The sequence below is a fragment of the Talpa europaea genome (genome assembly GCF_964194135.1).
Source record: "Talpa europaea genome assembly, chromosome: 9".
NCBI classification, from domain to species: Eukaryota; Metazoa; Chordata; class Mammalia; order Eulipotyphla; family Talpidae; genus Talpa; species Talpa europaea.
In genome coordinates this window covers 11,037,603-11,060,950 of record NC_140076.1, presented here as the reverse complement: position 1 = coordinate 11,060,950, position 23,348 = coordinate 11,037,603, and the positions used below count along the sequence as shown (strand labels likewise).

The 23,348-nt window shown below is 53.5% G+C and overlaps 1 protein-coding gene across 1 annotated transcript; it reads right to left on the bottom strand.

Annotated features, from left to right (window-relative positions):
* Positions 1-18,804: 18,804 nt before the first annotated feature.
* FAM43B (family with sequence similarity 43 member B) lies at positions 18,805-20,112 on the bottom strand (the record flags this gene model as incomplete). Its single annotated transcript, XM_084242878.1, has 1 exon — positions 18,805-20,112. Exon 1 carries the CDS (start codon positions 19,795-19,797, stop codon positions 18,805-18,807), a length of 993 nt encoding a protein of 330 aa, XP_084099004.1. The 5' UTR covers positions 19,798-20,112.
* Positions 20,113-23,348: the final 3,236 nt, after the last annotated feature.

Below are 23,348 nucleotides of genomic sequence, written 5' to 3'. Positions count from 1 at the left end.
TGAGGCAGAGCAGCAAGGAGGAATTGTTTTTATAAACATATTTATTGAGTAGAAGAAGTGGGGTGTAGACCAGGGGTGCGGGGGTGGGGGTGTGTGTGTGAGAGGATTCACCAGAGACAGAGTGGGGAGCAGGACAGGCCAGTCTACTGAAATTCACTGCTGAGGGGGGCAGTGGGGAGACAGGCGAGGTCTGCTGGACCTTAGGGGTAGCTCCCTGGCCGGGGATTGAACTCAGGCTTAGGTGGTGATAGTGCTGACTCCAGCCCCTAGGCCGCAGGGAGGCCAGGAAGAATTTTATTCTCACCTGTTCCTTCCCCTTTCAATTCCATGTTGACGCAACCCCCAGAATTTAAAAGCATTTCAGCTGACGGGGACCTCTAAGACCCTCTACCTTTTAATTTCATGGGCAAAATGGACATTGGACCACCACCAATCGGTGGTCAGTGAAATGGGTTTGCATCCTTGCTCCACCACTGGTGCGTTCCTTGACCGCTGTGAAGCAGATTCCTCACCTCTGCAGTCGGGGGGAGTGATAATCTGTTATCCTGCGAGGATGGAAGTCCGCCATTTATTAGTTCATAACCTTGAGAACGCCAGGCCCTCTCTCTGAGCCTGTATCCTCATCTGTAAAATGGGTGCACTGGAAGAATCTCACAGACTCCTCAACAGGATTGAATGAGATAATGTACACAAGTGAGCGAGGTTGGAGGGCCTGGAGAGCCCCTTTGGGATTCTATGAAAATTAGTGATTGTCATCAAGTGGCTTGGCCCTGGGAGAAGGGCAGAACACCAGTTAAGAGTGTCCAGAGGAGTCCAGCTGCTCCCAGATGCCCAGCGGGAGTGAATTAGGGGCTTCTCTGAAGACTTGGATGGGGAAGGAGATGGGAGTGGGGAAAGAAAAGGGGGGAAAGTAGGGGTGGCAGAAAATGAGGTACCAGTTCCATGCCCTGCATGCTGGCATTGGTGTGTCCTGCTGTCTGGCCCCCTTGTGTTCTGTGCTCAGCCTCAGGGAGACCCAGCTGGGTAGACACTAGAGTTGGACAAAGATTGTCTCATTTCCTCTTCCTCATTCCTCCCTTCTCTTAAGACTCCTCATACTCCCCTTTCCACATATCTAGCCCTCCAGAGAAACACGGGGCTCCTCCTGCATGGAGACCTTTGGCATCTAGAGCCCTTTCCTGGATGGGAGGCGGGCTGCAGGAGAAACCGGCTGGAATGTGCTCTGCCTCCTCTATCCCTGTACCACCAGCACCCCAAAGGCTCCTCCCGGGTTTGAGAAAAGATAGCACAGAATGTACTGGCACAAGGTGTGCCCACTTAACATGGGGGTCATGCTGAAGCTTTTGGGGACCAGGTATAATGACAACTGGGAAAAGGTTATGGTGTTCCCGTGGCTGTCAGACCTAGCAGGACCTCAGCCAGTTCCTTGTTTCCTGTGGTTTCAACCCACTCCAGCTCAGCCCAGCCCTGCCCAGGCTCAGGATGGACCCCTCGGTCCACAGAACCAGGAGAACTTGGACTCATGGTGGCCCTTGGCACCTTAAAAGCTCTCTACCTGTGCTGGTCATAAATTGAACCTGTTAATAGAAATAAAAAGTCTTAGCGCTGGTTATGCAAAGAGCTTATTAGGTAATCAAATGAGGATTCCAACCCAGGAAAAAAATCTGACATGTTTTATTCTGTGAGCTCTGCTCCACCTGTGACAAGTTAGAGTTCAGTTTATACATCGTGTTACAGTATAACATAGTGTGGAAGAAAAAGAGCGTGAGTCATTGATGGTAAAAGTGTAATTATTTTGACAGGTGCTTCTGGTTTTCATCTGTAGGTATAGATCTTTGGATTTCCTTGATTGTTGTCTTGACCTAGTGGAATGGCGGTGCCGTTTATGTACAGAGGAAGGCAAAAGCTATGCCTGAATCATTTTCTTGACTTTTAAGGACGGTACTTTTAAGTCATTTTCTTGACTTTTAAGTGCAGGGTACCGCGGTTAAAGTCTTCAGCTGGTTGTTGGTCACTGGTGGAGAGTGAAAATTGATGTGTCTCTGCAGGCATGGGGAGTTCACAAACAGGGCAGAGCCAGTTTTGACTTAAGCTTATGCAGCTGGCTGCGCTTCTTGCCTGGACCAGGGAAGGGTTGTCCTAGAAGTTCATAAATCTGTTCGCAAGCCAATAATTAACTTTTTGCTTAAACGTGTTTGAGTTTTGTTTCAGTCAATCCTTCGGTTTCTACACTAACACTGTTTATTAGGATTATTGTAAAAAAGGAATGAGGTAAATCGTGTGTAAAGCTCTTAGCACACTGGCCCATGGGGAGCACGCAACGCAGGTGAGCTCCTATTACAATCCCGTGCATCAGGCCCTGTGCAGGGCGCCACGTGAGTGAGGCTCAGTACCTGCCCTGGGAGGTCTCATACTCCTGTGAAGAGACAGGCAGGTCAGTAGACAGGTAGAAGATGCCAGGACAGAGGATCAGGTCCTGAGCGCCCTGGCAATATCCAAGAGCCAGTTGCCCGGAGGGAGTGGTGGAGAAGATGGTGGGAGAGAGATGGGTTGGAGAAGGCTTCCCAGATGACAGGGGGCCCAGGATGGGTGGATGCTCAGAGTGGACAAAGTGGGTACAATGGGTTGAATTGTGTCCCCTCAAAAGAGAGAAGTCCTAGCCTCCAGAGTGTGACCTTGTTTGGAAATAGGGTCATTGCAGATGCAGATGCAATTAGTTAAAATAAGGTCACATTGAAGGGGGTGGGGGTCATTAATCCAAAATGGCTGGCGTCTGTGTGAGAAGATGGTCTTGTAAAGACACAGAGACACAGGGACATGGAGACGTGTCGATGCGGGTAGAGGAGGGAGCGAGGCATCTGCAGCTCAAGGGAGGGAGGGATGGCCAGCCACCCCTAGAAGTAGGAGAGTGGCAAGGAGTAGATTCACCCACAGACTCCTCAAAATGAACCAACCCCATGGACACCTTGATCTTGAACTTCTAGCCTCTAGAACTGTGAAAGAATAAATTTCTGTGGATTTAAACTACCCGTGGTCCGTGGCTATGGAAGCCTAGGAAACTACCAGAATGGGAACAGCAGGTGCTGGCAGTGCCTCGCCAACAGCCTCCGCCACCCAGAGGTCCCCTCCTGCTTGAGCAGACATTCCTGGAAATGCCCATGACTTCCTACCAGAAACATACCCTGGTCGCTGGTGTGCTCAGTCTGTGCACAGGGCGGAAATGTCAGGGAGTTAGCACCCCCTAGAGGGATTAGGATCGAGAGTATTTCAGTAATTCCTAAAGTCAGCAAGAGACAAGCGTCCTAATAGGACAATAGGTAAATAACTTGAAGAAGAACTTGAAATAAATATGGGTGGGAAGAACTCCTTTATGCATTTTCAAGTCTTCTAATTTGGCCATATAAAAATGGACTTTTGCCCATTGAAGAATGTCTTAGACAAAACTAACAGAAGTTTGAAAAAGTGTGTCTGTGGGGTGGGCGGGACAGGGGGAACCCTTTTCGATGGTCAGAACAATAGCAAATAAATAGTAGAGCAACTGTGGAAGGAAGACAGATCAATAAGAAAAAGACTGGAAACGCTAGAGCGAGATGGACGAAGGATATGAATTGGCAGTTTTCAGGAGGGGAAATCAAATGACCAGGAAGTCTTTGCTCAACCTGCTTCTAATCCCAGAAACGAAGTGAAGGCAATAAGATGTCACTTGACAATTTACATTTGGCAAAAAACATTTAAAGGGGCCCTCCCTGGTGGCACAGGGTTAAAGTCTCAGCACAATCAAGCTATCACCAGCCACTGCAGCCTCAGTTCGATCCCCGGCCAGGGAGGTGACCCACATGGCTCAGCAGACATTTCCTGCCTCGCCTGCTGCTCCCCTCAGCAGTGTATTTCAGTAAATCCGCCTGGTCTGCTCCCCACTCTGTCTCTGGTGAATGAATCTGCTCACCTCTCCCCTCCATTTCTCTGGCCTACACCCCGGTTCTTGTATGCATAAATAAACAAAATAAATCTTAAAAGAAAAGAATTTAAAGGTAAGATGATGATCGTATTGGCAAAGGTGAGGGAAGCTTGGCACCTTGTTGCTGGGGTATCAAACTAGTATGGCCTTCTGGAGAGAGAGCTGGCAGGTCTCAGTGAAGTCGTGTGCGTTTATCTTGAGATTTGGTACATCAGCCCTGGATAAATAAAATAAATCCCTGGGGTACCCTGTGTACCTCGTGTAAGCAGATGTGCCTGAGGTTTTCTGAAAAGTTTTAGTTTAAAACTTTCAATTATCTGGAATTAATCTAGAGTTAGAAAGCAAACAGACTGTATGAAATAGTTATCAGAATAGTTAAAATATCACAGTAAAGGCATATAAAAATATTTATGATTTAATTGGTGACAAAGTCACAGTGACTGGGATTTATTGTCTACGTTTATAATGACAGGAATAGTAAATTTTAGTCAGAGGTTAACAGGAAGCAGGGCATCATTTTTTCTTCTAAGTTTATGGATTCTGAATTCTATCCAGTGACTCACAGGGAGTCCGTGTGCCTTGCTTTATTTTAATCCTTTTGTCCTTGGTGATAAATGAATCTCTGATAAATAACAGATTACTGGCTTTAAAAAAATCTCCTCTGAAAGTCTCTGTCTTTTGATCAGACGCTTCAACCACTTAGTCTTATTATAATTATTGATATATTTTAGATGTTTCCCTTGCCATCTTATTTAAAATATATGTCTGTTAGAATTAGATTTGAGTTATAATATAAAATTTTCAGGGTCTCCCTGGTGGTTCAAGGAGTTAAGCACAGCATTGTGAAGCTATCCGCAGTCTCTGCAGCATGAGTTTGATCCCCGGCCGGCCAGGGAGCTACCCACATGGCGCAGCAGACCTCTCCTGTCTCACCTGCTGCTCCCCTCAGCAGTGCATTTCAGGACATCTGCCTGGGGCAGAAATGAGAATCTTAGCACTTGTCTGTAGATTCTTCTTACCTCACCATGTTATGTGTACATTTGTTGATAGTCCTAATTGTCCCTCTTTCTTCCTCTGCCATTTTGTACAGGTGGTTTATAGGTGGTAAACTTGAGAGTTTGGTGTGTTGATCACAGAATAGCCAGGTGGGGTTGTGATAGACAAGAATTGAACATCTCCACACTCCCTGGGATGGGAGCTGGATGGAGTGCCTGCCTGGTATTTGGATTTGGTTTCTAAGGGAGGGATAAGAATGTTCTTGTTTGATTGAGATACATTTGCCTTGGGTTGGGCAGTAACGCACTGTGGTTGTCTCATGGAGTTTAAGAATGGAAAGTCGAGTGGAATGGATGTTGAGGAACTGAGGAGTGGACTGTGGCAAATGCTGGAGACCAGATTTCTTTCTTTTTTTTTTTTTAAGATTTATTTATTTATACAAGCACTGGGTACAGTCAGAAGCGCGGGAGGGTAAGAGAATTCACCAGAGCGAGAGCAGGAAACAGTACAGGCAGACTGACGATACACTGCTGAGGGGAGCAGCGGGCAGCACAAGAGATCTCCGTGCCATGTGGGATCCTCGCCAGGTGGTCGGGGATCTAACTGGCGATGCAGAGGCTGCAGGCAGCTTCGCAACCCAGCGCTCAACTGCTGCGCCACTGGGGAGGCTCTGGAGACCAGCTTTCTCAGCACCCTCCAAGCCTCCTTCCATCAAGATGGCTGCTACTAGAAAGACTGGAAGGCTGGAGAGGACTTTTTCAGACTCTCTTGCAGCTAGGGATTCCTTTTGTCACCTGACTTCTGCCAGGAAGATGCACATGAACCAGAAATGGGAGGTGGAATGGAGCCCTGGGAGGAGGTGGCCATGGCTCTTCTGGGGGCGCTGTGGTGGAGGTATTTCGGTTTTTTTGAGGCAATTGTGGTGAAAGCTCTAGTGCCGGGAAGGCTTCCAGCTTCTGGGGCCATGCGGGAGGCAGCCACTTCCTGCCTAGGCTGCTTTCCTGACTGCAACTCGAGCAGAGCAGCGAGGCTCTTGAGTCAGCAGCCGTGGCAGGAGTCCCCCTGCCAGCCTGGTCTGTAAGGAGATTTGGGATTATTCCTGCAACGTCTACCCCTCAGCCCTTCTAAACAGTCTGAAACCACCCTAATCACCTTGTCAACTGTTTCTTTTAAACCTGCTGGATGAGCTCTGTCCTCTGCAATGGAACTTGCAAAATGGGGGTGACAGTAGCACCTCCCCCACAGGGCTGTTGTGAGATAATGAAGGAGAACCACTTAGTACAAAGCCTAATGCACGGCGAAGGTTCAGTAAGCGTAGCTGCTCTTATTATTGATGATGATGTCATAATTATTACACATCTTGGGACTTAGGGGACCTGCTTGAATGAGTCACATTCTTTTTTTCTGCTGTCCACTCTTTCCTCAAGCTGCTATCTTTTCTAGCCTAGGGTCAAGAGACAATAGACCATGCTCCTGTGTCTACAGGAAGCTCCTAGTCTGGATTTTCTTCTCAGAGCCCAGGGACAGAGGAGGGGGCAGGGCTGGTGAGAGAGAACAACTTCTAGAATGCTCTGCAGTGGCCTCCTTCAGGTAGCACTTGGCATTTGCAGATTAATTTTTAACATGGCTCAGGGAAGTCCAAAGGGCTGAATTCCCACCTCTGAGGTCATGAGAGCCCATTCCTTTCAAGGGTCCCGAGGTAGAGTAGAGACTGGACTGTGTTGCAAGGGGGTGGGGAGAGAGCTGGGGAGCAGGCACCACATGCACCTCTGTGTGCATCTCTGTGAGCCAGTTGTGTCTCCTCCCCTCACAGGTCGTGGCTGCAAGGAGGCAGGGGAGGGGCAGTAAGAGTCTGTCTGCCTGGGAGGGAACAGCAGGAAAAGCCCCAGAGAGGCGGTGACCCTGCAGCTGGATCTTGAAGAATGAGTATTTCACCAGTGAGTGGAGCAGGGAAGGGCATTCCAAGAAGAGGGAACAGCTTGCACAATGGCTCAGAGATGTTCTTCACCCTCCTGTTTCCCTGTAGGCATTAATGGGACAATCTTTACAGTGTCTAAAGGTATGTGGGCTTGTTCTGAGACCCACAAAGGAACATTCTAGAAAGACTGTTCTGGGCCATGGTGTTACGAAGGAGCAGACCTCCCCAGTGATGGGCTGGATTGGATGATTGTGAAAGGGAGAACACGAGAGTGTGACAAGTGCTAGTCAGAAGCAGGGCCCTGCGCTGGGTCCATGACACCTGCCATTCTCACAGCCACCCAGGGCAATCAAGGCTCCGAGAGGTGAAACTTATTGCACAGGATCCCTCAGCAAGCAAGAGAATGGCAGGACCAAATGCCTCAAGATTTTTGACACTTAATGCCATTAACAGAACATGTGACAGTAGGTTCAACAGAACATGTGACAAAAACAGGCAACCACATTTCCTTCCTGGGCACAGGCAGCTGGGTCATGGCTGACTCTTTTCTATAGCAAGTTCTGGTTCTTTAAAGAGAATGCCCCCTGCTTTCCTTGGCTGGGCCTCAGGAGGGGTGAGCCGTGGCATTTGAGAAGGTCCCTTGAAGAGGTGGACTGTCCATATGCACTGTCCCCAGAGCTCACGCCGCGCCGGTCAGTTTGGATGTTTTGTCATCTGTGTGCTGGAGGAAGGAGGGGCTGCTTTAGGCACAGTGGCTCCCTGGAACCCCTCTAGCCTCACCTCTGTTAGCTTCTCACAGCACAGCCCTTTCCCTGTTTCCTTACTCCTCTCTCTCTCAAATGCTGAAATCACTAGTGCTGAGGTTGCCAGTGGCCTTTGTCTTGCCAAAGCCAATGCTTGGTGCTCTGGGGTCGAACTTAACGTTGCAGCATTAGTCAATGTGCTAATTCCTCTTCCTTGTTCCATATCCCTGGTTTTCCTCCACCTCTCTGCCCCTCCACCCTAGGGTCCTTCCTTCTCTGCTCAGCCACCCAGCACGTTCATGCCTCAAGCCTGGGGTGTCTCCACTGCTGTCTGCATTCACTCCTCCCCTGCCCAGGAAACCACCTCCGGAATGACGGCTTGAAATGCCATTTGGCATCATCACCCCCAAACTTATGGCGAGTCCCCTGCCCGCTCCACTTGGATGTGTGTTAGCATCTCAATTCGAGGAGCTCCAAAACAGAGGTTGCTTGCTCCCCACCCAACCCCCACGTGGCCCTGCCCTTGCCCCATGGATGCCCGCCCAGGCCAGAAAGCTAGAAGTGACCCCCAAATGCCTGGCTTCTGCTCCTCCCCACATTCTCTTGGCCCACGTCCACTCTATCTCTACGTTCACTCAGTGCCCACGGTCACTCTATCCTCACGTCCACTCTATTCCCACAGCCTCACTATCCCCGCATCCACTCTATCCCACGTCCACTCTATCCCCCAGGTTCTCTCCATCCCCAGGAGTCCCGGCTATCCCCACATCCACTCTATCTCTGTATTTACTCTACCCCACATCCGCTCTATCCCCACATCCACTCTGTCTCACATCCACTCTATCCCCACATCACTCTAACTCCACTTCCACTCTATGCCCACGTCCACTCTATCCCTGTGTTTATTTTACCCCACATCCACTCTATCCCCAGGTCCACTCTATCCCTGTGTTCACCCCACATCTACTCTATCCCCACCTCCACTCTATCCCCAGGTCCACTCTGTCTCTGTGTTTACCCCACATCCACTCTATCCCCACTTCCACTCTATCTCTACATCCACTCGATGACCACATCCGCTCTATCCCCACTTAGCACTCTAGGCCCACAGTCTAGCTCTACTTCTAAATATGCTTTGAACTCAACTGTGCTTCCCCACCTTCAGCCAAGTCCAGGAGCCACCATCTTCAACTGCACTACTAATTTGTTCTGCTGCTTCCTCTTGTTCTCTCTCTTTTCTTTTAAAAAGATTTATCTATCTATCTATCTCTCTATCTATCTCTCTATCTATCTATCTATCTATCTATCTATCTATCTATCTATCTATCTATCTATTTATTTGTGCACACAAGAGCTGGGGTACAGGCCAGAGGTGTGGGGGATGAGAGGATTCACCAGAGACAGAGTGGGGAACAAAACAGGCAGACTGACTGAAATACACTGCTGAGGGGAGCAGCGGGTGAGACAGGAGAGGTCTGCTGCGCCATGTGGGTCAGTTCTCTGGCCGGGGATCCAACGCAGGCGGCAGCCGTGAGACTTAACCTCAGGATAGTGCTGAGACCTAACCCCTAGGCCCCTTGCCCTCTCTCTTTTAATTCCATTCTGTAAAAAGTGGCCTGAGTCACCTTTTGAAAACACAAACATTCCAGAAAATTCCACTAGTTAAAATGCAACTCAAAGTTTCAATCATGGCCTCCGTGGCCCACCCACCTGTCTTGGCCTCAACTCTGGTAGTCTACCATCACCCGCCGTCCATCAAACAACATCAAACACACCAGGGTAGTTCTCAGCATAGAATCTTTGCACAAGCCTTTCTCTCTTCCTTGGGGTCTTTCAATAGCATCCCTTTGAGACTCTTTTCTGACCACATCCTAGCCTTGACTTTCTCCCATTGTTCACTTCCCTTCACTACCTGATCTATTGCTACCTGATCATGTTACCTGTGGGTTCACTGTCTGTCTGGAAGGACAGACAGATGCCTATGTTGTATCCTGCTGTGACCTGGCCACCTAGACCAGTGTCTGGCACAAAGTGGAGGTTCAAAAAGGTGTATGTGGGAGAGAGGAAGCCCCCAAAATATAGTTCAGGGCAGACTCCAGGGCCCCAGAAAGAACCCGAGTCCATAAGACAGTTGGCAATCTTGGTTACTTAACCTGAAATAACTGTTGGGGCCACCCAGTCGGGCTGAAATGCCTTTCCCCATTCAAGAGTAGTCAGGCTAAAGTCCACCCAAGGCAACTCTTAACCAGGTCTACAGCTACCACAGGCCGATTTCGGGTGACCTCAGATTCTCCAGGACCAGTTCTCTCTGCACGTGGGCCACACAGAGGGTTCCCCAAACAAGGAAACGAGTCCAAGTAATATGGTAATGGTAATAAGTGCATTTGCTCAAGCCATCATTTTCTACCAAGCAAGATGCTTTGGTTAAATGTTTTGCACGTGTTTTCTCAATCTTCAGAAACTCCCCTCGAGGCTAGCATATCAGTTACTTATTGCCACAAGACTGTGGGTTCAAAGAATAGTCATTTTATTTGCTCACAATCCTGCAAGCCAGCAGTTTGGGCTGGACTCAGCGGGTGGTTTTCCCGTGGGTCTTGCCCTCTTGCGGGGTCACTCATGAGCAATCATGCAGGGGCACAGCGGGTTTGGACAAATCCCCTTTCTCATCTGTGAGCCAGAGGACTGCACCGCAGGTTCTAAGAATCCTTCTGGGTGAGACATCCCAGCACCGACAATTCATGTGAACCCTTCTTGATTCTGTTTATTTTCAGTCACATGTTGATTAGCTCAGCAAACACCTGCTCCTCCTTTGCAGGGGCAGGGTCTGGAGAGCTGCATGCAGCAGGCATTTATTAGACACCTTTAGAAACAGGAGACAATGTGAACACACATTGACAGGAGAGGTGGGATCCACTGGGCAGCTAATCTAAGAGGAGCGAGTGAGACTTAAATCAAGCTGGCGGGAAGCCCGTGGTGGAGGCATGAGGCTAGCTGCAGATGAGGTAGGGAAGGGCTCCAGGTTTTTTTCTCTGAAAACTAAATGACAGAAAATGTGTGTGTGTGTGTGGGGGGGCCCTCCCTGGTGGCCCAGGGGTTAAAGTCAGTGCTATCAAACTGCAGCTGCCACTGCTGCATGAGTTCAATCCCCAGCCAGGGAGATACCCACATGGCGCCGCAGACCTCTCCTGTCTCCCCGCTGCTCCCCTCAGCAGTAGATCCACCTGTTCTGCTTTCCACTCTGTCTCTGGTGAATCTTCACACCCCCTCACCCCCCTACCTCTGGCCTACACCCCAGCTCTACTATGCATAAAAAAAATCTTTTTAAAAAAGAAAAAGAAAGTGTGTGTGTGCACGTGTGTTTTTGTTCACAAGTAAGGAGAAAGGTAGAAAGGGACTAATCCCAGGCTGCACTGGTAGTTAATCTAGGAGTGTTTGGGCTGAAGGCCTGGGGAGTGAGGGAATAGACGGGGACCAGGGGAAGAATATTAATTTTTTTATATATCTTTGTTGTCTCACTGGTTGCAAATAAAAACATGTTGCTTTTATAATCTTGGCAGAAGCAGCTCATACATCTATGGTTACATCCATGCAGACATCTCTGGCTGCTGACAGCAGTTTCACCCCGTGGTTGTCATCCTGGGTGTGCCTTCCCTAAGGACAGCAGGTGACTTCCTGGGGTTCGTCCTGCAGACTGTGCCTGTGTAGGGTGGAGTTTTGGCGGGGGGTAGATGTGCTGCAGATCCCGAGTCATCTGTCCTCTGGGGACTGAGGCAGGTGGAGAGAAACAGGAGTGGGCAGTGTCCACTTTGATCTTATCAGAAGGCCCCTCTCCCCTCCCTGCATCTGTGCCCCCATTTCAAAGGCTACTGAATGATCACATCTGAACGTTGTTGGCGGCAGGAGAGGCCCTGGAGCTGTGTAGGCCTGTGGGATTTGAGATCACAGACGTGATGATGGCAGGAGAAGCAGCCTGCTCTTCCTGAGCCCAGCTTTAGAGCTTCAAAGGTGGCCGGGGAGCCTGGGCTCTGGAGCCTCCCAGCCATCAGCTAACTGCAGATGGGGTATGCCACCCATCCCTCAAGTCCAGTGCGGGGGGGGGGGGGGGAGAGGGGAGATGGCGCTTATTGTTTGAGCTCCACAAGCTGTTTCCTGGTCATGTCATTCCCCCTTCAGGAAGTCCCTGCAGATGTCTATTTTAAACCTCCCTTGTGTAGTTTGCATTCATTTCCTTGGCAGTGGGCGCCTTCCTCCAAACGCAAGCCCCTCCTCAGGGTGTTATTAAGTTGCCTCACTCCAGCTTTTTTGTTGAAGCCTATAAGCAAGCACCCTGCCCCCGGCCTTTGGATGGCACTTGAGGCTTTTCAGAGCCCTCTTGCACTCCAGCCCACCTGAATGGACCCTTAGACGAGTCCTCCCAGGCAGGAATGGCTGGGAGTGTTCCCTCTGTATTAGAGAGAAATGGAGGTTTGGAGACACTAAGTGAGCTGCCCACGTCCCAGAATGAAGAGGTAGTTCCAGGCCTTTGTCTCCACAATCAGCCTGCTCGGCTACATTCATTGTCTCTGTTGAAGAGACTCACTAAGTAGATCAAGTTTACGTCAGGCAAGCCCACTCTCTGCAGGCAGCCGGGTGGACCAGGGTGGGTTTGTGGACACTCCAGAGACTGGGCCATGCCCTCAGCTGCCTGCTATAGCTCTTGACAAGGCCAGAGCCTTGGGTTGGACTGAACAGGAGAGGCTTGTGGAGTCAGGGTCAGGGCCACGTGTCATTCCAAGGCACAGGGGGATAGGTGCAATGACAGGGAAGGACATTCCCCCACACAGAGGAGGCCAAGAGAGTGTGTGAGGGCAGCTGGGATGGTCGGGCTGGAGGCCTGGAGCCTGGGGCCTTCTGGATCCATGAGCTGGCTGCTGTTCTGCAGTTGGATGCTCTAACACACCTTGAAGTCTTTCAACAACCCACTTTTCCAGAACTGGGGACCTGATGAGAACATAACAGCAGACCGGCCAGGGCTTGCTCACACACAAGGGGCAGAAATCCCAACTCACGTTGGTCGAAGTGAAAAGTACAACTAATTGACTGTGAACTGAAGACTCCGGGAGCAGTTCTGGGCAGTCCTGAGGACTTTGGGGCTCCAGCAATGTCATTGGACTGGGTCTTGCTCTCTTTGTCCTGCTCTGCTTTTCCCTGTGTGGCCTCTCAGGTGCTTCCTCATGGTGCCAGATGGCTGCAGAGACACCAGACATATTCTTCCTCTCTCAGTGGCGGCAGGGAGTGAGCGCTTCTTTTCCCAAGAGTTTCAACAAGCCCTGGAACTAAGTTTCTCTGTCTCTGATCATGTCACATGTCCATCCCTAGAAGGGACAAGGCTGAGAAGATGCAATATTTGATCAGCCAACCCTGTATCACATGTCCTTGCCGTGGGACGGTAGCTCCACTAAAATACTGAGAACCAGGAGTGGGGAATGATGGTTCACTGGGAGCCCCAGGGCAGAGGGTCACAGGGAATGTGTGAATCGAGGTAAGCAATGTTTTCTAACAAAGAACCCTAACTTGCCAGTGCCCAACACAAGGACATTTTGTTTCTTGCTTCCGTTGGTGGCAGGGGTGGGGCTCTGCTTCATGTGGTCGTTCGGGGACCCAGAGACTCTGTCCTCTTAGACATGCAGTTTCTGAGGACACCCTGGGTGACGACACCCAGCAAGCAGGCAGAAGAACAAAGCAAAAGGTATATTTGTACAGCTGGGCCTGGGAATGAAACTCATCAGTTGCATTGGCCAGAAGCAGTCACATGACCACAGCTTGGGGGCAGGGGAGATGGGGGAGCTTGGGTGTGTGCCCAGGAGGAAGAGGAAGAATCTCCACCAAAAGGGGCAATGGAAGGATCCTGGGCTGGCTAAAGCAAGGTTTCCGGAGTTTCCTGGCATGGCTCAGCTCCTTTACCCTCCTTGCCAAGGGTGCCCAGCCTGCAGCTGTCCTGGCCCAACCTTCCCAGGTGGGGTTTCCTTTATGATGGCCTGAACCCAATTGCTCACTCAACCTCCTTTGCACTCTTAAGTTGAGTGGTGATAAAGCTCAGTTATTCTGGAACATTTGATGACCTCATTAGTGCCCCACGGACAGGCAGGCAGAGCTGCATGCTAGTCCCCCAACCTTCTGCTTGGGACAGGCTAGTCCCTAGCCCAGCAGCATCTTCCTCTTCTCCACAGCCTGGAGCTCATGGCAAACAGGGACCAGAGGGAAGCTGACCTGTCACTCAATGGCATCCAGCTGAGGCTGCCCACATCCCTGCTGGCAGCAGCTGATCACTCACTCACTCGCTCACTCATGCATTCACTCACCTCTGAGTGCTTATGTGAGCGTGGCATTGTGTTTGGTGCTAAAGTGGATGAACATTGACAAAAGGCTTGTTATAGGCTCTAATCTAGCGTGAGTCAGCACAAGATGCAGCACATGTTGGTTTGATGAAATTAAGACAAGCTATAGTTGAATCTATGGGGTGTTTGGTGGGTAGTCAACCTGGGACATAAACAAGCAACATAATCAGCATCAGAGGCCAGACCCCAGAGCTCCTCCTCCGGAGTAGTCAGCTCCAGGTAAAATGATCATGAACAGCAGCAGCTGCTGCTGGTTAGGTACATCAGACGCCGTGCTATTACGCTCCGAGTGCAGTGCCCTACTTCCTTCGCCCCACACCCATAGGAGCTCTAGACTCACCTATCCCTATTTTATTTTATTTTTAAAGATTTGTTTATTTTTATACAAGAACTGGGGTATAGACCAGATGCGCGGGAGGGTGAGAGGATTCACTGGAGACAGAGTGGGGAACAGAACAGACAGACTGACTGAAGTACACTGCTGAGGGGAGCAGCGGGCGTGACAGGAGAGGTCTGCTTGCCATGTGGGATTCTCCCCGGCCGGCTGGGATGGAACCCGTGCTGCAGAGGCTGCAGAGAGCTTCACAGTGCGGCGCTCAACTGCCTGCACCACCAGGGAGGCCCTATCTCTATTTTAATAGATGGAAAACCAAGTCTCCAAAGGTTGTCAGAAAATTGCCCAGAGTTACACGGCCATCAATCAGCAGTCCTGGAGTTGGTCTTCGGGTCTGTCTGCTGCCCAAGGCCAAGTGCTGGACTGTTCAAGTCCTCCTCTGTGTTGTCAGCCCTGTGCTGAGGTGGACTGGTCCAGAGGCTCTGGAGCTCAGAGCAGAAGCTGGCTATGAAGGCCTCAGTTTCCTCCCCTGATCTCATCTCCTGGGCTGCCGATTTTCTCCCCACCAATAATCCTCCGTCTGAACAAGGGCGTCTGAGGATAGTTCTCCTTCTGCAGCTCCCGGCAGAAGCTTGGCAGACGGAAACCTTCCCCACCCACTTGGTTTCCTAGCCACGATGGCTCTGCGTTTGGCCGGTTCATTCATGCACTCATTCTGCGAATTATTACTGTCCCCTGCTCTCTGCCCTGCCCTTGGGAAGGTGGGAAATGACGACACAGAAGTATGAGCGATAAGACACTTAAAAAAAAAACCCACCATAACCCCAGGACTGTAAAGAAAGCCCAGGCCACGTCCTGTGTGAGTTTGAGGAGGGGTAACCCCAGATTTGGCAGGAGAGAAGAGGTATGCGTTAAGGAAAGTTCCAAGGAGGTGGAATTTGAGCTGGTTCTTGAAGAAAGAGTAGGATTTAAAAACCTGTAACCCAAGGGGAGGACATTGCAGGGAGAACAGTCTGGGCAAAAGCCTAGAGGGGGGAGGAGGGCGATGTGGGGGCCCAAGGGGCAGGTCCAGGTGTGCAGAGGCGCAGCAGGGTCAGGCGGCAGCCGCGCTGTGACACGCATGACTTCTCAGTCACGGCGGCCTTGGAAGGGGGTGAGGACAGCTGAGCCTCTTCCCCGGGGTCCCTGGAACAATCTGGATGCCCGAGCAGCTGCTCTCACTGGGGCCATGCCTTCTGTTGTGGGGGAGAATTGGGGTGTAGGTCAGAGTCACGTGGGTGAAAAGAATTCACCAGAGACAGAGTGGAGAACAGAAAGACACTGCTAAGAGCAGGCGAGGCGGGAGGGGTCTGCGCCACAGTGAGGGCCCCCCAGGCTCTATTAACAACTCCCCAGGCATCAGGGATTGGTCAGGGTGACTAGTTTGGGGTGTGTCCTGACTGAGGACCTGCTTAATGGCCCAGTTCCCATGGTAGTTCCAGCTACTCCTTTTATCCCTTCAAGCCTCCCAAACTCGCTCGCGGGCAAGGAGTGGGGCTCAGTGTTTAAATTTAGCAATGATACCACGACACTTTCCATACAGCCCTTGGCTGCCTGTTGTTCTTGGAAAGCCCTTCATTGCCATGTTCCTACACTCCGGGGTCACCTCTCAAGCCCAGCCAGCCCAGCAGGCTTTGACAGCACTAGAGCTGGAAGGGAACTTTCCAGAGCATCTCTCCCAGTGATGTAACCTTAAAAAAAGATCTGTAGGAGCCCATTATTATCACAGAAACTCCAGAAAAGAAACAGCTAAGGTGCTCCAGTTAGAACAGTTTGGGAGGCCTCCTCATCGCTTCCCTCAGCATGAAGGGGGACCTCCTGGGAAGTTGAGGAGTTAGAGGAACACGATTTGAAAACACTGGTCTACACACCAACCCCAATTTTCATTTTAAAGGGAGGAAATCTGAAGCCAGGAGAAAAGATCCAGGGGCTCCAGACTGGGGTGGTGGGGGATGGGGGTGGCGTCCCCACAGAGGGAGGGGACCCAGCTCCCTCCTTTGGTAGCAGTGATGCCCAGGGTCTGCTGGCAGTTGGCAGCTCACGTGGCTCTTCTCATCCTCAGCCCTCCACCACGCACACTGACAATGGAGGTGTGGCCAGGACAGCAACTAATAATCACCAGGTCAGTGGAACAGGGGGAGCACCCCTGAACCCTAATCTAGAGGAAAGGATCCTCTGGTTAAAGTGATCATCTCCACATGGATCATTCATCAAAGCCCTTCACAGACATGATTCTATGTAATTCTTACAACCAGCCCGTGAGGTAGATATTATCCCATTTTATCACTGATAAAAAAACGAGGCTCAGAGAGGCTGAGCTGCCCAGCATCACACAGCTGGTAACTCGCCCAGGTCTTCTAACCCCAGATCTAGAGAGGACAGTGTGAACCAGGGAAGGAAGGAGCTGACATGTGTACGGGTGCTGTGTTCTGGGAGGCAGCCAGGGAAAGGTGAAGTAGCAGGGGCTGAGGCTGGGATTATACAGCAATTTCTCCTTTTAATCTTATCATCTTGATGAGCCTGTAAGAGCCACAAGGGAGGGACTCCTGGGGGCCCAGGGCCTAGTCAGTGTCTGCAGACATTTAGTAAAAATCTGCTGCATAAATCTGATTAAAGAGGGTGTGCCGGTAAGCTTGTTTCCGAGCGAGGTTGTTGCAGACAGCAGAGGCTGTCGCAGACCATCCTCTCCAGGCCTGCACCTCCCCCCTCTCTTTTGCAAACGGGGAGAAACTCCAACAAAACCCCTGACAGTGCATAAGAGGGGAGCATGAACAGGCAGCACATTCTTGCTCAGCAAGTCCCTGTCACTCAACATGTGGCATCAGCCCCAGGGTCCCCTTCAAAGTCTCCGGCCCCTGTCCTGCCAGGGTGAAGCAGCAGTGGGACTGGCAGCTCCAGGAGACAATTCTGCTTGCCGGTGATCGCGGAGGCCACTTGTGTGGGCTCGGGATCAGCGCCCAGCTTGGCGCAGGAATAAAGCAGATCGCCAAGCTCAAGACTCACACAGTCAGGGTCTGCAGATTTCTCCAGCTCTGCTCCTCTGAAAGAAGAGCAGCCTACCCCCTTACCACCTGTCTCCCTTCCCAGCCCTGGGAGACTCGGATATTCCTCCTGCTTCCAGACAGGTTGTGGTTGATAAGAAGCCCCTAGCCCAGGCCCCTCCCTACCCAATGTCCCAGAGACACTTGCCTTTGGGTGCCCAGGACAGACATCCTGGGAGGCAGCCAGCCAGCCAGCTCGCCTCCGTGGCTTGGCTCATGGGATCTGCAGACACAGGGTGCCGCCGCCCTCCTCACCCATGTGAGGGAACAGCTTCTTGGTGGCGGTGCCCCTCCCCCATCCCTAGAGGTGGCTCCAGCTGCTAAAGGAGGTGACTTCTTAGGGCCCCCACAACAGGCCTGGCATCAACACAACACAGTAGTGATGACAAGGCTGAAAAAGCAGGTCCACTTTATTTACATTGACCATTTGGTGACACATAGATCTTTGGGCTTTTTGCGGCCTGGTGGAGAGACACCTGGGCAGGGACCCACTCCCTCTGGGCGGTCTGGCACCTCCCCCTGCATCATGCCGTGGGAATCCTGCTGCAGTAGGGCTCTGTCTGACAGACCCTGACTTGGGGCACACCTCCCCCCCGTGTCCACGTTGGGGTGCTCGGTGTCCTCAAGCACCTGCAAAGGCTAGCCTTACCTCCTTTGGAGGCCCCGTCTTGGTCCTGGTTGTGAGGCACCTCTGGGGAGCCACAGCCACACGCACTCTGTCTGCAGAGATGGGGGTGTGCGAGGGGTGGGGGTTGGGGTGCCAGGGCACAGGTTTGGGCAGTGCCTGGTGCAGAGCTGGTACCTGACCTACCCAACCTGTTGTTTGGGTTGCTAGGGCCTTTCCAGTCTCTCCAGAGGCAGAGCAGTAAAGTCCTATTAGTCCTCCAAGGGGCAGGGGCCCAGAACAGGGTCTGAGAATCCTTCCCTGTGTATCGGGCGGCAGATTCAGTTCCCACTGTGGCCTCCCTTCTCCAGGGTCTTGTATTCCCCTCCAAGGCTTAGAGTGGCCAAGCGTGGTGCACTGGCACCACCCTGACCAGGGTACAGGCCCACCCTTCTGGATTTCTGGAAAATTCTACCCCCTTCTCTTGAGGGGGCGTTCTGGAAGGGAGCAGGTGGTCTACGGGCAAAGAGGCGTGGTGTAAAGCAGAGGGGGCGATTCCAACGAAGGGCGCCGCAGTCTCCGGGTGAGGGGGGAGGTGAACTCCGAGCACTGCGGCTCTCCCCCAGCCAGTCCCCCAACCAAGGGCAATTCAGGCTTCACCCTGAGCCAGGATGAGGCGCTGGGCGGGCAACAATGGAGACCACGAGGGAGGCAGAGCGGAAGCGGACAGGGCCGGGGTTGAGGCCTGAGTCAGGCCGGCCGGGTCGGGGGCCACAGTCCCGCCCCCTCCGCTCTCAGCGCGCCAGGCCCACCCGCTCCCGCTCCCGGGGGCCGGCTCTCCAGCGGCGGGGCTGCGCGGGGGGCGGCGGGGCCGGGGCGCCCCGCAGGCTGCACGTCCTCAGCTCCCGGGCCAGGCTGAGCACCTCGGGCCGCTCGCGCGGGGGGGCTCCCTCCTCGCGCCCCTCGTCCTCCTGCTCCTCCTCTTCGTCCTCCTCCTGGATGCTGCTGAGGCGCGGGGCCCCGCGGGCGCGCTCCGCGGCGGGCGGCCGGTAGGCGCACTTGGCGTTGAGCAGCCGGCGCAGCGGGGCGCGGGGCACCGAGGCGGCGGCGCCCCCCGCGCGGAGGTGCTGCTGGCGCACGTGGCGCGCGTCGCTCTGGCGCTGCAGGCGCTTGAAGTCGCTGAAGGCCGCCAGCGCGGTCTGGCGGAGCAGGCGGGCCAGGGCGCGCGCCTTGTGCGCCCGCGCCAGCAGCACGGCGTGGCAGCGCAGCACCACGGCCTTGTGGCGCGCCTGGTGGCGGTAGACCCAGGCGAAGACGCGCGGGTGCCGCCCGTCCGCCGCGCAGTAGGTGATGCGCGGCAGCAGGTAGGCGTGCGCGGGTCTGCGGCCCCCCGCGCCCCCCGCGGCGCCGCGCTCGCACGGCTGCATGCGGATGCCGTGGGGCCCCAGCGTCAGCTTCATCTTGGTGCCCCCGCCCGGCCCGCAGCGCGCCCAGATCTTGCCCACGGCGTCGTCGGTGCAGCCGTCGCCCTTGGCGTGCAGGGTGACGGCGTTGCCCAGGTACCACACGGTGTAGGTCGGGTCCTCCTTGTTGAGCTCCACTTTCTGGCGCCGGCTGCGGAACACGCGGCCCAGGCGCTCCAGCGGCCACTCGGGCAGCAGGTCCGGGCAGGAGCGCAGGAAGCTGGAGAGCAGCGACGTGTAGGCGAGCCCCGGGCTCAGGCTCTTGGCCTTGCACTTGGCCTCGTCCTCCACCAGCACGAATTTGTTGCGTCTCCAGGGCAGCATCGCGGCGGCGCTGGCCCGGGGGCCGGGGTCGCCCGGGGCTCGCGGGCGCCTGCCTGGGGCCGGGGGAGCGGGGCGCGCGCGGAAGCCCGCGGGCCCGGGGTGGCCGGCAGCTGGGCGGCGCCGGAGGCAGTCGGTGCCCGGAGAGGCCGGCAGCGCTCGCTCCGCAGATGCCCGGTGCCCCGCCGCGCCGGCTGCCGAGATGCCCGGGCGGCGGCCGAGCGTCCGAGAACAGCTTCTCCCGGGAGCCGCTCCAGCCGTCCGGCCAGCCTGGAGGGGTCGGGGCCGGGCGTGGTGGGGGCGCCCTTCAGGCCCCGAACAGGGGGTGCCCGCGGTCCCCGCCGCCCAGAGGGTGGCGGCAGGGAAGTCGCGGGAGCCGGGGCTGGTGCGGGCTGCTCGGAGGGGCAGACCGAGCGCGCGACTGCAGCGGGGACTCCTCCGGCGTCGCGGCTCCACCTCCGCGGGCGGCTGCATCACCGGGCGGGACCGCTAGCTCCGCGCCCCTCCCCTCGCCTCGCCTCGCCTCGCCTCGTCTCCTCCCCCGGCGCGGGCGAGCGCGGCGCCCCGACCCGGCTCCTGCGCGCTGGGACGAGTTTAATCATTATTTTTGAGGGGTGGGGTTGGGGAGCGCGGTGGCGGAGCAGGGGCCTTCTGGGAGGGACCGGGGGGGCCTTACAGTGCAAATTTCTCTGGCCCACTGTGGCCTCCAAGCTCCCCTTGCTGCATTCCGGACCCCCTCCTCTCTTTCTAGGATTCCCGCGCCCCTTCACCCACACCAGGTTCCTGTCCCCATCCCCGGGAGTGCTTTTGGGTGGGTTCCTGATGGCCGGCCTGGCACGCAGCCTCCTGTCTGCACAGCAGAAAGCCAGCTGAGGTGGCCGAGCAGAGCAGTGGAAAAGTACTGTCGGCTGGCGAGGCTTTCTCCCAGGTTCTTCCAAGGTCGTGGGCCTGGCCGCTGGGCCTCAGCTGGGAGACCGGTCAGTCCCTGCTCCCGCGGTGGGCAGCGCTCCGCGCTGGGCGAAAGCAGGGAGGGTGCTCTTTGAGGGTGGGGGTACCTTTCTCAGCAGTCCTGGGTCTGTGGGAATTACCAATGAAAAGCTCCTGGTCAAAGGGCAGCCTCTGGACTCCCCGAGGGTTAAACAGATAAAACTCCAGTTTGTGGACTCCCAACACGCTGGGGGTTTGCATTCATTGTCTCCCTTAATCCTCAGGTCCGCCCAGGCTCGGTTACATGACTTGCCAAAGGCCACAGGGCTGATAGGAGGTGGAACTAGGGCTCCCTGCAGGCTGGGGTGACCCTTGAGTGGTCTGGCACCTTTCTGCGAGTCCACCCTATGTATGCACAGGGCATTTTCCATCCTCCCTTGGGGCCCCTGGCAGGGACTCTTACTTGGGCGTCGTGCTAGTGTGCTGGACAGAGCTGGCCCTGGGCGTGGGGACAGGCTCCTCCCTGTCAGGACTTGTTAGCCACAAGCTCCCTGGAACCCCAGGGCTGCTCTGATGGGCCCAGGACTCAGCTTGGCTCGGCTCTCCCACAGCCAACTCCCAAGCTTTACCCTGGGATGGGGTCAGGACATTTGGGGATACCTCCAGGTCGGGGATGAGCTCAGAGGTTTGGGCCCAGCCAGGCCAAACCAAGTCAGTTCCCGGAGTGGGGGCCATTGGGGGCTGCGGGGAATCGGTGATCCTCAGCCCAGGCAACTTTAAATAGTCACAGTGGTGCGTGCTGGGTTCTGAGTCCTTGTGGGGGGCAAAAGAAGAACCCCACCAAAGCTGCATCACAGAATGTCCTAAAATGACATTGAGTGAAGAACAGGAAGTCACTTGGAATGGCAGGCTCTGGTGCACCGCAGCCTCATTTTCTTTTATGTTCAATATGGAAATGTCTTTATTGCCTTTCGCTGATTATAAAAGGAGTACATGCTTGGGGTAGAAATCCACATAAGAAGGACGTGGAAGTCTCCCACTGTTCCTGTAGATGTGGCCTCTTTTCCCCAAGGGAGGACAGGCTCTGAAATCATTCAAGTGCTTTTCATTCGCCTCTCTCGGGCTAATGGAGATATTAACTCGTCCAACTCCTTTTGTGGAAAGAGCTTCAGTTAGTTTTGACCTGAAGGGCCATTCACTGAAAAATTCTGCCCCCTGCCTTGGGTCTTTTATGTCCACCCCTGGATCTTCCTGCCATGGGATTCTCTTCCTCCCCAAATGGCCGGGGAATGGTGGGATGGACCCGCAGCACAGTTTCAGTTTGCAAATCTGCAATACCGCCATGCTTTTGTGAAGGCATCGCCTGCTGAGGTTGCTAAGGTTAACACTTGAGGACACAGACAATCAGCTGTTATTTTGTATAAGGGTTGCGTGCATTTTTTTGGGGTGTGCTACCCCTCCGGAGGACAGGAGATCAAGGAGCTGCAGGTAGATGTGCTATACCTGAGAGCCGCCATGCCCCGCCATGCCCTGCCTTGCCCTGCTGTCCTCACTTCTGTTCCCATTGCTTCTGGAAAATTGGGGTCTCCGGGAACTGTGTGGAATCACAATGTGCGATAGTCTGTTTTTAAGTGAAGTCTCCTGGACCTCAAGAGCTGCATTCACATAACTAACCCTTTTGTTACCTTGTTAACAACTCACCTTGGCAGGAATCCCCCAGCCCCCTCCTCACTTCGCAGTCTCCTTACAACCTCCAGGCTTGGCCTTGGGTCTTCTTGTCTCCCTCCAAACTTGCTCCTTTAGAGGGTCAGCTGCCCTCAGAGGTTCCCCATTCTTTCCATTCAGGAGACAAGAAAAGTAGATCTTTATGCAGGCAGAACGCCAGGCTATGTCCTCCAAAGAATCTTGCTGCCCCTCACTGCAGTCCAGGTAAGAGCTCCCCGCTCTGTTCTGCTCATCACCACGTCGCGACTGGATGGGGGTGGGGGTGGGGGTAGAGTTGGAGTTTTTCTCTTTTCAGTTTAATTTTTATTTCTGTCCTATTATACTTGTGTTTGTTTAAAAAGTCAGATAGATGCCTTCTAGGAGGCTTATAATTAAAAAAATGCAATCTCAAATCTCACTTCCAAAGACAGCCACTCTTTTACACACTTCAGATGGCACTTTTGTCGTGTGTCTCCCTGTTTCAAAATAGCATGCCTAATTCTGATTTTCCAGCCTTTAGAACTTTCTCTGTTGCCTCCTGGTTACAGAAGATGAGGATTCAGTGCCTCCAATGTTCCCTCATCACACACATCCTTCCTCACACCTCCTTCCCAGTTGAATTAGGACATTTTGTTGTTGCAGTGATGTCCAGGGTTTAATTACTCATGATGCAGATATGGTTAGACGTTGAGCCTTGAAATGGGCTCGGATGCCATGCCTCTCTCTTCTTAGACAACTTTCTTTGCTTTTTTCCAGAAGTATATAATCACCTCATTAAAACAAAAATAAAACAGATGCATGCACCTATCCCTAATTCATTCCCCAATTGTCCAACCTGGTTAAATACCTTTCAGATCTGTGTTTGTTAGCAACAACCCCCACCCCTGCCCTGAGGCATTGTCCCAGGCTCCAATCTGCCCCAT